Here is a 13730-nt window from a genome sequence, read left to right as displayed (position 1 = left end):
GATATAGTGGTTGCCGGAGGTAGTGGGACTTGCTATGACTTGGAGTAGGAATGTGGGGAGGAGGGGGAAGATGAGATGGAGAAGGAAATTGGTTTTCTCGGCAACATTGGGGTGAAGTTGACTATGGAATAAACTGTCCCTATTATGACAGGACTGTGTGACATTTCAAGATGTGGCCATTTGCTTCTCACATGAAGAATGGAAACTTCTTGATGAGACTCAGAAGCTCCTGTACCTCAGTGTTATGCTGCAGAACTTTGCTCTTATAAACTCCCAGGGTAAGGCTTTCACATTTTCCTGGTATCCTGAGACCCCACTGTCCTCTGTTTCCCTAGAGGTAGGCTGATCTTTTCCACACCTGACCTTGAGATCTGTTAATTTCTGTATATTTTGGGTATACATGTTATGCGTGATAGCATTGAACTGTGTCTGTTACCTCAAGTAGATCTCTCTCTGTGTAGCCTTAATACCTGCTTTGCATTGCATCCTATGGGAGTTGGGTGTTTTGTGGTCATCCTAATTAATGGGTGTCACCTTGCTTGTCTGGCCACGAGCTGTGTGTACAATCATGACACGTGGCATGACAAGTGCACAGCAGTGAGCAGCTTGCTTTTTAATGGCTGCATGTGGCACGGCTGCAGTTTTAGAATCATGTATTGTTCTTGCTAGGCATCGATTTTGGATATTTTAAAATTAAGTGTTTTCTTTCCTGGGATCTATAGCGGTCTTTTGTGAGATACCCTTGCTAACCACTTTGTATATCTTTTCTTTCTTGTGGACCTTTGTCATGAGGTCACATGTAATGACATCAAGCAGGGAATCTGGTTCTTCTGAAAAGCAACCATGGCTTCATAGGAGGCCTGGGTGTGGTAAGTGGCACCTAGAGGAAGTCAAAACGGCCAGGCCATTTCCCAAGCATCCTGTATCCACCAATTTAGGTGCAAGTACTGCCAGCCAAGCCTCATTTTCTATTCTCTTCCCCAGACATGGTAGTGCTTACCTGTGATCTCTGTCACCTGAGCACCCTTGGTGGTCCCCGTGCCTCTCCTATCCTTCTGTTCCTCTGTGATTCCCAGCACCGCCTCACACACAGTTCTGAGCACATGCAGTACATTTCTGAGAGGAGTTCCGAAGCTTGCATGTAACCTGTTTTCTGTAAAACTTACACCTAGCACCAGCAAGTGACATCCTGCTTCACTCTGTCGTAAATTTTAGGGATTGGAAGCTAATCCGTGATGAATGGATGACCACTGTGATTTAGTAGCCTATGGCCATTGGTAAAAGAGTTACAGATTGTCCCCTTGTGGTTCATCTTGGTGGCCTTTATTCTGTGAGGCCTTCCCAGGTCTGTTCTCTTTAGAGACCTGATGTTTCAATGCACATCCTTCTTACCTATCCCTCTGTCTTTGGGGGAAGCATTGTGTGGGGTGTATGTGTGCTTAGACCTCCTCCTCTGAGCAGAGTCAACACTGAATTTCATCAGTAATTCTCTTTCAGGCTGTGGGCATAGAACAGAAGATGAAGAGCGGAGGGTTTCTACACGAGCATCAGTTTTGAGATCTGAGACCACTTCAAAAAGTCAACTCTGTGAAAAGTGTGTCCCAATTCTGCAAGACATTCTGTGCCTGCCTGGTCTCCCTGGGCAGAAACATAGTATAGAGGCAAGTTCAAAAGCCGATGAAGACCGTAACAGTACAGGCAAACCCTTGAAGAAGAGTGCTGACAGGGCTCCATACCTATTCTACCTGTCAGCGAAGTCCTTCCCCAGCTGGGATCTTGAAAAAGATCTCCCAGACATACTGAATCTTCTGACGTCTCAGGTGTGTCCCAAAACTAAGAAGGCCAGAAAAAGCACTGAAGAATGTGAGAGCCTTTCCAGTCAGAATCAGACACTTGCTCACCTCCGAAGAACCTCCAATGGGAAGAAACTTTATGAGTGCAGCAAATGCAGAAAGACCTTCCGCGGCAAATACTCCCTTGATCAGCATCAGAGAGTCCACACTGGAGAGAGGCCGTGGGAGTGTAGAGACTGTGGGAAATTCTTTAGCCAGACCTCCCACCTGAATGATCACCGTAGAATCCACACTGGAGAAAGGCCTTATGAGTGCAGTGAATGTGGGAAATTATTTAGACAGAACTCCAGTCTTGTTGATCACCAGAAAACTCATACCGGAGCAAGACCATACGAGTGTAGGGAATGCAAGAAATCCTTTAGTCAGAAAGCTACACTTGTTAAGCACCAGAGAGTTCACACGGGAGAAAGGCCTTACAAGTGTAGTGAGTGTGGGAATTCCTTTAGTCAAAGTGCCATTCTTAACCAACACCGGAGAATTCACACTGGAGTTAAGCCTTATGAGTGCAGAGAATGCGGGAAGTCCTTTAGTCAGAAAGCTACCCTTATAAAACACCAGCGAGTTCACACTGGAGAAAGGCCTTACAAGTGTAGTGAGTGTGGGAAATCTTTCAGTCAGAGCTCCATCCTTATCCAGCACCGGAGAATCCACACCGGGGCAAGGCCCTACGAGTGTGACCGCTGTGGGAAGTCCTTTAGCCAAAAGTCTGGCCTCATTCAGCACCAGGTCGTCCACACTGGAGAAAGGCCTTATGAATGTGACACATGTGGGACTTCTTTCAGTCAGTGCTCCAGCCTCATTCATCACCAAAAATGTCATAACGCTCAAGAAACCTCATGAAAGAAGCAAATGTGGATAAACCTTCAGCTGAAGGCCTAACATCATTTAGGTCCTCCAAATCCGTACTTGAGAAAGCCTTAGGTTTATAGGTTTGTTTCTGTTTTGTCTTTTATTTTCTTGATGTACTGTGACACTATAGAACCTTTGCAGAGAATCCTCCACTACCTGAGACTGATCTTCCAGTATCCAGGGGAGTAAGATTCCTCAAGCGTTCGTTCGGCGGTAAGTACACTCAGGAACTGGCTTGCACACACTGAGTGGCTAAGAACCTTGCCGTTTTTTGTCAGTACCCGTGTTTGTGGTAAAAGGCATCAACTTCTCTACCACGTGACCAGTGTACAGCTGACATGGTCATGGTAAGGAAACTGTACAGATTGCCTGGAAGAACTTTTAAATGGAGTACTTATGGAGAATTTGTCTCCCAGTTTTAACTGATTAAAGTGTGGATATGACTAAACTTTCACAAAGAAGATAAAATGTATTGTCTGCTGAAGGTATCTCTGATTTGCTTACCTGCTTCTTTTCAAAAGTAGTTTTTCGTCTGTGTCACGTGATAGTTGGGTGACTGTTACCAGCCTCCCGATTCCCGGTTGGTCACTGCCTTCTCCCTGCTGCTCTGGTTTGTACACTGATGAATGCCTTATTCCTGAAGCGACCTTTACTCTCAGAGTGCAGTTTACTAAATAGGAAGGCTGGAAAGCAGACTGATCATTCTCGGAAAGGACGGACAGCTTTTGTAGATGGTCTCAACTTGGTTTGCCTCTGCAGAGACAGCAAAATGAAGAAAGCAAATTGGTATTGCTTCCCAGGCCAACATTAGGAGCCATGGGGACTTACTTCATTGTTACAGTATATGAATAACTGAATATGTATTCATATTCGTGACTATCTAGTTGGAAACTTTCTGTGGTCGTCTCAAGATGTCTGCTATTGCTGTAAGCTCCTGTACTTGTGCAAATGGAATGAATTGACTCTTTTTTTTTCCCTCAAAGGATGGCCTTAAAATGCCCATGATGCAGAGACTGTATAAAGAGTGTACCCCAATAGGAATTATTCCAATAGATGCCAGCCTATAAGAAGACCACTCATGAGGTGATGAGAACTAGATGTGAACCATTCTTGGCATACAAAGGATGGGTATGGTGGGGTCTTCGGCCAGCTAGAGGGAATGTGACTCCTGTGAACGTGCACCCAACAATCTCTGTCTTTGGATGTGTTCACAGGACCTAAAGAACTTTGTATTTACATTAGCTAAGGCCATTGTCAAAAACAGTATGGTTTTGTGGGATAGTGGAGTCTAACTTGATTATTTACCTCCACTCTTGTTATAGGAGATAGGAAAATAAGGAGATGGAGATCCTGTAGTCTTAGACTGTAGCTGTGGTAGTTGCAATCCAGCTGCTCTATTTGCAGTCTGGGATTCACAGAACTTCACTGCCATTTCCTGCATCGACAAAAGGCCGCCCCTGTCTGTCTCAGAGGACAGAGTTCAGTCAAAGTGGGGGCTACCAAGCCTTCTGCTTTCCAGAAAGTACGAGTCCTCGACTTTGTATTTTATAAAGTTTATCACTGTTTTAGTGAAATGCAGTCCTCTCTGATTTATCCTTCAAAACATCTGAAAATTCATCTTTGTGATGATGAACTTGCCTGTGACTTACCTCAGACTCTGTTAAAATCGTCCTTGTGTTCCATAGCTTATAAGCTTAGATTTACAAGAGTGCAGTTTGTGAATGAAAACAAATGTTCTTTTTTTCTTAGGTAGAATGTCCTTTAGGAATATATAATTATTTTGAGATTCATCACTGCTGCTTTTTAATAACTATAGTGTTATACCATGTTTGGTTTTGTAACTATACAACCATCTGTTTTATTCATTCTTTTTATTCATTCAGCTCTTGGTTAAATCCTTTCTTGAGCTGTTACATATACTGGCTATAAGCATATAACTCAATATGCTTACATTTTTAGATTCCCTCTTGAGCCAGTGATTAAGTGTATGTGAATGCTTCCACTTTTAAGAAAATGTCAAACTGGTATAGATTGCTCTAGACCAGTGGTTTTCGACCTTCCTGATGCTGCAGTTCTTTAATAAAGTTCCTCATGTTGTGGTGACCCTCAACCATAGAATTATTTTTGTTGCTATTTCACAAGTGTAATTTTGCTGCTGGTTTGAATTGTAAATATTTGTGTTTTCCTATGGTCTTAGGTGACACCTGTGATAGGGTCATTTGACTCCCAAAGGCGTCATAATCCACATTTTGAGAACCACTGATGTAGACAGCGTATGAACATTCGTGCTAGTGCTTGGTGTGGTTAATGTGTTTGCTTTGAGCCATTTAAATAGCTATTTAATAACACATTGTATAGTCTTAACTGCTTTTTTTTTTTTTGGTGTTTCATGATACTGAGTGTTTTTGTGTGTTTACTTGCCAAGTGTATGCTTTTTTTTTCAAATGGAAATTCATGTTACTGTCCTTTTCATTAATAAATAAATGTGCATTAACAGTATGTATTCAGACTTCATTTATTCCTTTCAAGTTTGAGGAAATGGGGTGAGGTGTTTTTAAGTACTTGAACAATATTTAACGGTTTTCTCTTCTGTTCAGACTGTTAAGAGTCGTAGGCACTGTACACTTTACAGTCTGTACTGTTAGCATATTCCCTGTCTCTTAAGTCTAGACTTTCCAGAAGAGGTAAACACTGGTTTTAATATTTGTTAGTTGCATTCCCACCATTGGCCAATTCCAAACTGTTAAAATGATATTAATACATATTGAGTTGGGAAGGGATATGCAATATTGTGTTTGTTTTATCTTCATTATATTGATGCAGTCATGATACGCAACCTGAAGAACATGAATATGTAAGTAAAGCATTAGAAAGTGTCAATTTTTGATTATCATCCTTGCTTTCTAAAGATAATTTAATTGAGGTGTAATTATCTTACCAAATTTTTTTTTTTTTTGGATTTGGTTTTTTCGAGACAGGGTTTCTCTGTATAGCCCTGGCTGTCCTGGAACTCACTCTGTAGACCAGGTTGGCCTCGAAACTCAGAAATCCACCTGCCTCTGCCTCCCAGAGTGCTGGGATTACAGGCGTGCGCCACCACCTCCCGGCTATCTTACCAAAATTTTATATGCATGTGCATAGTTTCCATTTTAATATACATGCTTAAAAACGAGATTCCCGATTCCTTTTTCAATCTCTCTGGATGTAAAATGGGTATAAGGATATATTCAAACTTTTCAGTGGATTTTTTCATATATGCAAATAGTAAAGATTATCTGAGGAGGCCCTATGAGTCCTTACAAATGATTTGTAATTAAATATGTGTAAAATATACCACTGTTTGGAAACAGAAGTGTAAGTGGTATATTTTAAAGTCATAAATGGAGTAGGAGTGTGCTTTCTGTAGTAGTTTTAGAGCAGTCCAATCTAGAGACAAACAGGAATCCTGCATGGCAGCTACATAGTTGACACTATTGACAGAACTTGAATAACTATGTATCACACAACCAAATCAAATATGATACAATAAACATATATGACAGGTATATGGCATCAAATATGATGTCATATACAAATGTGATGGCGTATGTAAAATAGCTAGCACATGTAAAGTGGACTAGAGATACTTAAGACACAATGGTCAGACACGGATAACTTCCAGCTTTCTAAGATTTTACGTCTATATAACTGAAGAAAGTCATGTATGCTTTTTATATCATACCGGACACCAGGTGTCTCATAAACCCACCAAAAGTTTGCTTGTGCTAACAGCTGCCAACCATGTCACTCATAACCTCCCCTGCATCATACTGTTTTTATTTCTCTGTCAAACACAATAAATATGCTTGATTCTTTTGTTAAGCCAAATCTAGTATCATTTTCGGTTTGATTTCTTTTCTTCTTCTTTTTTTTTTTTAATGAGTTTTGAAGGTCAGAGGCATGGGATCCCCTGCCAGCTGGAGTGAGATAGCTATGAACTGAGTGAGCCCTGAGAACTGGATTCAGATCCTCACTCAGTGATGGATGTGGGCTTGGCTTCTGAACCATCTCTCCAGCCCACAGTTTGTGCTGCTCGTTTATAGTAAGAATTTTGGATGTGGGGCTGAATCAGTTTGTCCTCAGCCATTAACTATGATCTAGGAGGGGCATGATTTTTGCCAGCTGCAGATAATTTAGTTATTGGGACTCAGGAGAGGGAATAAGTGCTAGACCCTTGCACGGGGCTACAGTTGCTTGGAAAAAGGAAGACGCTGCTGCTCTCTGTGGTCCGGGTTGCTGCTGTCGTGCTTTGACCAGAAGAAGTTGGCGAGATCTTGAAGAAGATTGGACTTGCTGCAAGGAACCTAAGGACCCTAATTAGCAGGAAGTATCTTATTTGTTGGCTGAAAGAGGTCTCCACTCCTTTCTGCTCTAAGGTTTTGCTTCTGTGTAGTATTGTAAATAAAATAGCCCCAAATATGCCAACAATCACCCCCTGCCACCGTATAACTGTGATTGGCCCCCCTTTTTTCTTTTAAGCCATGCTTCAAGTGTAAGTTCTTTGGGAAAACCATGACCATATAGAAGAGCAAAGAGTTCGTGCTTGTAAAAGCCTTTGTGAATGCAGTAAATTCAGGGGATTCTTTATATAAAAGTGACACCTTGGTAGACTCTGAAGGGATGACATCGGTGCAAAATCATACAAGTGAGTGCACACAGTCTCCATCAGAAAATACTGTCCTCATTCAGTACAAAAGTACACACTGGAGAAAGGGCTTGCTAGTTTTTAAAATCTTTTATTTATTTTAGAAAATGAATAAATGAATGAAAACGTGAATGAATGAATTAATAAAACCTAGCCACAAGGGTGAATATTAAAAACTGAACTGTCACTTAAACCTGCTAGAGGGAAAATAAAGTTTCTCCAATATAGTGACACTGGCTATATCAACCAATCCAGGACAGGCGTCATGTTCAGTAGTGTCCTACATATAATGGATTCCACAGGTGTGTGTGTGCACGTGCACTTTTATTTGGTTACAATTTTCTGTGTTTTGTTTGTTTTTTGGAGGTGGGTGATATTTTTTTCGTTGGATACCATACAGAAAGGTGCCTTCATCAACCACCTGCTTTCGGAATATTTCCCTCATTGACCTTCTCCCCTTCCTTTTGCTGGGAATTTATCTTTGAGAAGGTGTTCCACGTTAGTCCACCAGGGAGCGCAAACATCTCTCCAAAACATCTCTCCAAAAACCATTCTTCGATTTTATAGCTTGGGAAAATTCTCACGTTTGTAGCGTGGACAATTGACTTAGAGTTTCATATTTTAACTTCTTTTAACAATGACTAACATAAGAGTGGACAATTAATACACTTACTGATTTTGGTGTGGTGTGTTCGTTAGAAGAACATCTGATGTAATCTGATGTCTCAACATTTGCACTCCCTATTCCTTGGATATGGGCCCAAAGAAGGAGATCCCACTCTTCGCAGAGAGATTCTGGGAACTATCTTAGAACCCTCAGCCATGTATTCATTTCTGAGGCTCCAAACGCAGCAATTTCTCACTTTCTCTGAAGGAACTACATTGCCCAGAATCCAGTGCGCACCGCTGGGATAATTTCCGTTTAGCCGGGACTTGGCATCTTCGGCGAGTCAGGCATCTTGGTGATGTTAAAGCTTAAGGTTAGGAACCTGTTCGAGTTGACTGTTGTAGGAAGTAGCAAAAGGAGAGTTGTCTGCCACTGCGGGAGTATCGAGCGTTGGCGGTGCCAGGAGGTCCTATTTCCAGGGCCAGGTGACAGCGGGCTCCGCTCTCCCTCCTTTGGTGTGGCTCTCGGTCAGTGGATGGCCGTGGCCCCGAGCCCAGCGCAGTTGGTCCCTAAGTTCTCAAACCTTCGCCTGCTGTGTCCAACCTCCGCAACATCCGCCAGTGCCTGCTGCGCCGCGCAGCCCTTAGGATAGGGACCTTTGTGGGTGCGAGGACTGAGATGCAGGAATGTGCGGCACTGTGGGGGCAAAGCAAAACAGGGCAGGGTCAGAGGCGCGCCAGAGCATTGAACAGTGGGAAAAGTGCCTGCTTCCCCCAGCTCACCCCAACCCCAACCCCAACCCCAACCCTAACCCCAACCCCCGCCCAGTGTAGGCAGCAGAGGTTGTAGCGATCGATCGATCATTCTTTTCACAAGTTCCAAGCACCCACACTAGGGAACCAAGACGCACTTTAAGATGGAAAGAAATCATCTTAAAAGGGTTTAAAAACATATTCCAGTGTTCACTCGGGAAACAGTCTACTGTGGGATTGGTATGATAAGGGCCAAAGCAGGGCCTCAGGCCAGGAAGATATTACAGCTGACACAATGAACCTGGGCTGCTAGGAGCACAGGGTCGGCAGGAGCTTGGAATGTACTCGGGATAGTCATTAAACTTTGGAGATAAGTTTGGAGATGAAACCATCGGTTTCTGACTCTGTCAAATGTGGTTATAAACGCAGGGAGTTATGCGCTGCCCCACTACTCCTTACCCCATGTGGTAAGTATTGTGTTTTATAAACAGATAAGGAAGAAGGAATATGTTTGGTGGAGGCGCTGTATGGTGTAGGGAAAGGGGGTGCCTCGTGGGGCCCACGCTGAGGCTTCCCTTCCCCCTGAGGTCCCAGCCACATGACAGCATAGTGGAGAATAGAGTTTATTTAGGGGCATAGGGAGGGGGATTGAGTGAATAGAGATAGAAAGTCAGAGGAAGGGAGAGAGAGAGAGGTGGAGGGAAGAGGAGAGAGGAGGGGAGGGGAGAGGAGAGAGGAGGGGAGGGGAGGGGAAAGGAGAGAGGAGGGGAGGGGAGAGGAGAGGAAAGGAGAGGAGAGGAGGGGAGGGGAGAGGAGAGGAGAGGAGAGGAGAGGAGAGGAGAGGAGGGGAGGGGAGGGGAGAGGAGAGGAGAGGAGAGGAAAGGGGAGGAGAGGGGAGGAGAGGGGAGGAGAGGAGAGAAGGGGAGGGGAGGGGAGAAGAGAGGAGAGGAGAGGAGAGGAGAGGAGAGGAGAGGAGAGGAGAGGAGAGGAGAGGAGGGGAACAGAGGCTGACCCTGAGCATGTAAGGAGAGTGGGGGAGAGGAATGGGGAGAGAGGGGGAGGAGGGTAAGGGAACAGGAGCAAGAGAGAAGAGAGCCATAGAGAGGAGGGGCCAGCAGCCCCTTTTCTAGGGCGGCAGGCACACTGGCTGTTGCCAGGCAACTGTGGGGCGGAGCCTAGATGAACCGCCCTTAGTAGCATCTGAAAGACCGAGAACGATTCAGAGTGGTGAACATTTTTCAGAAGGATTAAGAATTGGGTTTGGACATGGTAAGTCCAGGATGTCTCACAGTGCAACCAGCAGGAATGTTTGGTAAGTATTCTAGTCAGGATCCAGGGGAAAGAGTCTCGGGAGATCTCACAAGGGAGGCACGAGACACTAACATGTAGTCGAGGTTGAGCTATTATGGGTCTTGTTTTATGACGTGTTTGAGATGAGGAACAAGAAAGTTTTCCATTTGGCTGGGGATCATGTAACCTAGCCGATGAGTGAATTTCGTTGTTCTGGTTGGATGAAGTGGGAGTTTCTTGATGATGTGCAAACAGTCTACTGTTGTAGGATTATGCATTTTGTGCTTTATATGACCTAGATGGAATGATCCTAGATTTGTGGGATGGCACTCCTCTTCTTTCTCCTCCTCTTCCCCCTCCTCCCTGTCCTCCTCCTCCTCCCCGTCCTCCTCCTCCTTCTCCCCCTCCTCCTCTTTTAAAACTAACAGAGTTGCATGGTCTTTTCTTACCGTAGCTAGACCACTACTGATTCCCTCACACAGGCTCTCTGCATGCCAAGCGTCAGATGTTAAGAGTTTTCTTCTCCGTTTCCTTTGTTCCCCATTCTTACCGCCTAGGTGCACGCTAAGGCGTGTTTGGGCTCGTGGGTCTTCAGGCCATCGCCGTAAATGCTTTCTCTTTGGTGACAGGACTTTGTCCACAGTCAAGGTACTTCATGGATCCACGTTTGTCTGACATCCTCCTGGGTCATCAGCATGTTCAGTCATCATGGCCATTGTTCATGGAACCCTCTGGACTATCCTTGCAAGGCTAGCTTTGTTTTATTCTATTTTCCTTCCCGTTTTCCGTGAGTACATTTTTATCTTCACATAGACTTTCCCTGGTGACGTCCATCTTCCAGATCCTCCATTGGTTCTGAACTGTGGCAAGCAAGAGAGTCCTGGCACTTGACTGAGAGGGCATGATTCCAAGCACAGCCAAAGGGCGTTGATCAACTCTGGTAAGTGCGACCTGGAGGCAGGCGTGACTTCCAGATGTGGTTCAGATAGCATCAAAACCTGTCTTGTGTCTGCTACTGTAGGCAGCCATTTAAGGATGATAGCCTTATCTGTTCCCTTTCTAGCTGCCAGACATTTAGCATAATGGCCTATTAAGTTTATTAACAAGCTGCAAGCCTAGGCGGGCAGGTTCTGAGGTTCTTAAACCCCAAGGCTGCCTACTTCCTAGCCACATGATCCTTTGCATTCAGTCAGAGTCTTGCACTGGCTCATTCTGCTCTGCGTATGTCCTCACGGGGACCCCACCCCCCACCCCGTGACTCCTCACGGTCTCCCCACATCTTCCTCTCCTCATGGTGTGCTTCTTCTCCACTCTGGTCTCTCTCTGTGACACCCTAACTCAGATCGGAAGTCCCACTCAATTTTCTTCTGTCCAGATAATTGGCTGATCAGCTCTCTTATTGAGCAATTAGAGGTGATGGAAAACAATTTTTACATAACTTAGAGACCAGAGATGGGTGATCATGCCATCCTCAGGGCAGAACAGGGGATAAAATTCAGCATCTGAATACACAGTGCTCCAAACCACTCACTAGCACACTATCATTTGATGCCAAAGCACGAGGCCATACCTTCTTTCTGTCTTTTCCTCTCCATCTGGATACATTTGTTATTTCTGTTCTAATTTCTGATTCAGGGCTTTCCTGCCTAATTTAATACAACTGTCTTCTATTGCTTCTTCTGCAGTCCTTTCCAATATTGGAATGAACCATATTCATTGGACTGAATTAAGATCATCAGATGTACACGTAATCATTTGATAGCCCTTAAATACAAACCTCTAACTTTAAATCAAATATCCCTGGACATATTCGTATGCATAACTCTGACCTGTTGTTAGCAGTCAGACAAAGCCTTTCTAAAAGTCATTTTTAAAGAACTAACATGGAGACGATGCTTTCCCCTGTATTAACCTCACTCTGTGTCATCTGTCTTAGCCTTCCCTATTCTACGATCACTGGATTCCAGAATCATGCTGAGTACTATAAACCTGATCCTACTTTTGTCCTCTCGAAAACCCTATGAACTTAATAAAGACATACATTCTGGCTAGTTCTACATTAACTTTATACAAGCTAGAGTCATCTGAAAGGAGGAAACCTCAATTGAGATTATGCTTCCATAAAACTCAGCTGTGAGGCTTTTTCTAAATTAGTGTTCTTGAGGCCCAGCCACTGTGGGAAGCGCCACCTCCTGGTAGGGTTCTCTAAGAGAGCAGGCCAGTAAGCAGCACCATTCCGTGGCCTCTTCATCAGTTCCTGCCTCCAGGTTTCTGTCTGAGTTCCTGTCCTGCTTTCCTTTAGAGATGAACAGTGCCATGGAAGAGTCAGCTAAACAAACCCCTTCCTGCCCAACTCACTTCTAGTCATGGTATTTCATCACAGTAATGCTAAGTCAACATATATTTCAAACTGTACATCACCAATGCTTTTTATTTGTCTTCAGGTTGTTGGTGTGCAGTGAAGGATGAAGAGGAACCATCTCAACAGAACATTTCTGTAGTGTTGGTATGTGCAAGGCAGACTCTTTCTGGACACAAGCAACTTACCCTTGTAACATATGTGGCCCCATTTTGGATGACCTTTTGGACATGGAGGAAGGCCAAGGACTTAGAACTTATTCATGCAGGCCTGTGAGAGACAGGTCTCATTCAGTGAAAACTTCGGCCAAAGTATCGTACTCTAGAGACTTCTTCACAAAAAGATGACAACAAGTCCTTGTAAATTAAGAATTTCAAAGTTTATATAGAGCCTTACTCATCAGAAGAGCATCTGAGGTGAAGCAGAGGACTCTTCAGGACAATGTGACATCAATGTGGCACCAAGCAAATGTCATCCATAGCAAGAAGACGTCAGGGAGCACCGAGAATGGTGTGGGGAAGATTTTGGCTGCAACGCCATGCTCATCCAGCACCAGAGGATCCACACGGGTGAAAGGCCTTATGAATGTACTGAATGTGGACAAGCCTTTAGTCAAAAGGACAGTCTCACTCAGCATAAGAGAATCCACACTGTAGAAATGCCTTACAAGTGTCCTGAATGTGGCAAATACTTCAGCCATCACTCCAACCTCATAGTACACCAGCGAGTTCACAGTAGGCATTATATAACAACTGTGGGAAAGTCTCCAGACACAAATCTACGCTTGTTCAGCATGAAGGTTTTCACACTGGAGTATTTCCTAATGATTGCAGTGATTGTGGGAAATCCTTTGGGCACAGATACACACTCTTTAGACATCAGAGAATTCACACACACACAAACATGGGACATTTTTTTAGTAGAAGCTCTGATTTTATTGCACACCAAAGGGTCCATACTGGGGAAAGGCCTTTTGTGTGCAGCAAGTGAGGGAAGGATTTCACCCGGACCTCCCACCTTGTTCCACACGAGAAAGCTCACTCTGGAGAAAGGCCATATGAGTGCAGTGAATGAGGGAAAGCCTACAGGTTAAGCTCCCACCTGAATTGGCCCCAAAAGATTCACGCTGCAATACTACGAGTGTTCACAAGAGTGTCCAGCCAGGTATTGAATCTTATACAGTGGATAATCGTGCCAGGGAGATGTCTTACGGTTGGCATCGAGGAACTTTCTGACCAGCTGAAGTAACCGCCCAGAGTTCTGTCACTCAATAGGTATAACTGAAACCATCTGAATTCCACTGTGGTCACTCCAACATCCTCTGGGAAGACAAGAC

The 13730-nt window shown here is 44.2% G+C and overlaps 1 protein-coding gene across 1 annotated transcript in view; it reads left to right on the top strand.

Annotated features, from left to right (window-relative positions):
* The window catches only part of LOC127676341 (zinc finger protein interacting with ribonucleoprotein K), a 9247-nt gene extending 4046 nt beyond the window's left edge, over positions 1-5201 (top strand). The window contains exons 3-4 of the mRNA XM_052172278.1: positions 152-278; positions 1498-5201. Coding sequence (XP_052028238.1) covers positions 152-278; positions 1498-2693 — 1323 coding nt within the window. The 3' untranslated portion in view covers positions 2694-5201. The remainder of the gene's footprint in view (positions 1-151; positions 279-1497) is intronic.
* The last annotated feature ends 8529 nt before the right edge of the window (positions 5202-13730 follow it).

This window comes from Apodemus sylvaticus, chromosome 1 (assembly GCF_947179515.1).
Source record: "Apodemus sylvaticus chromosome 1, mApoSyl1.1, whole genome shotgun sequence".
NCBI classification, from domain to species: domain Eukaryota; kingdom Metazoa; phylum Chordata; class Mammalia; order Rodentia; family Muridae; genus Apodemus; species Apodemus sylvaticus.
Note: the sequence above shows the minus strand (reverse complement) of the source record. Positions and strands in the feature narration are given on the sequence as shown.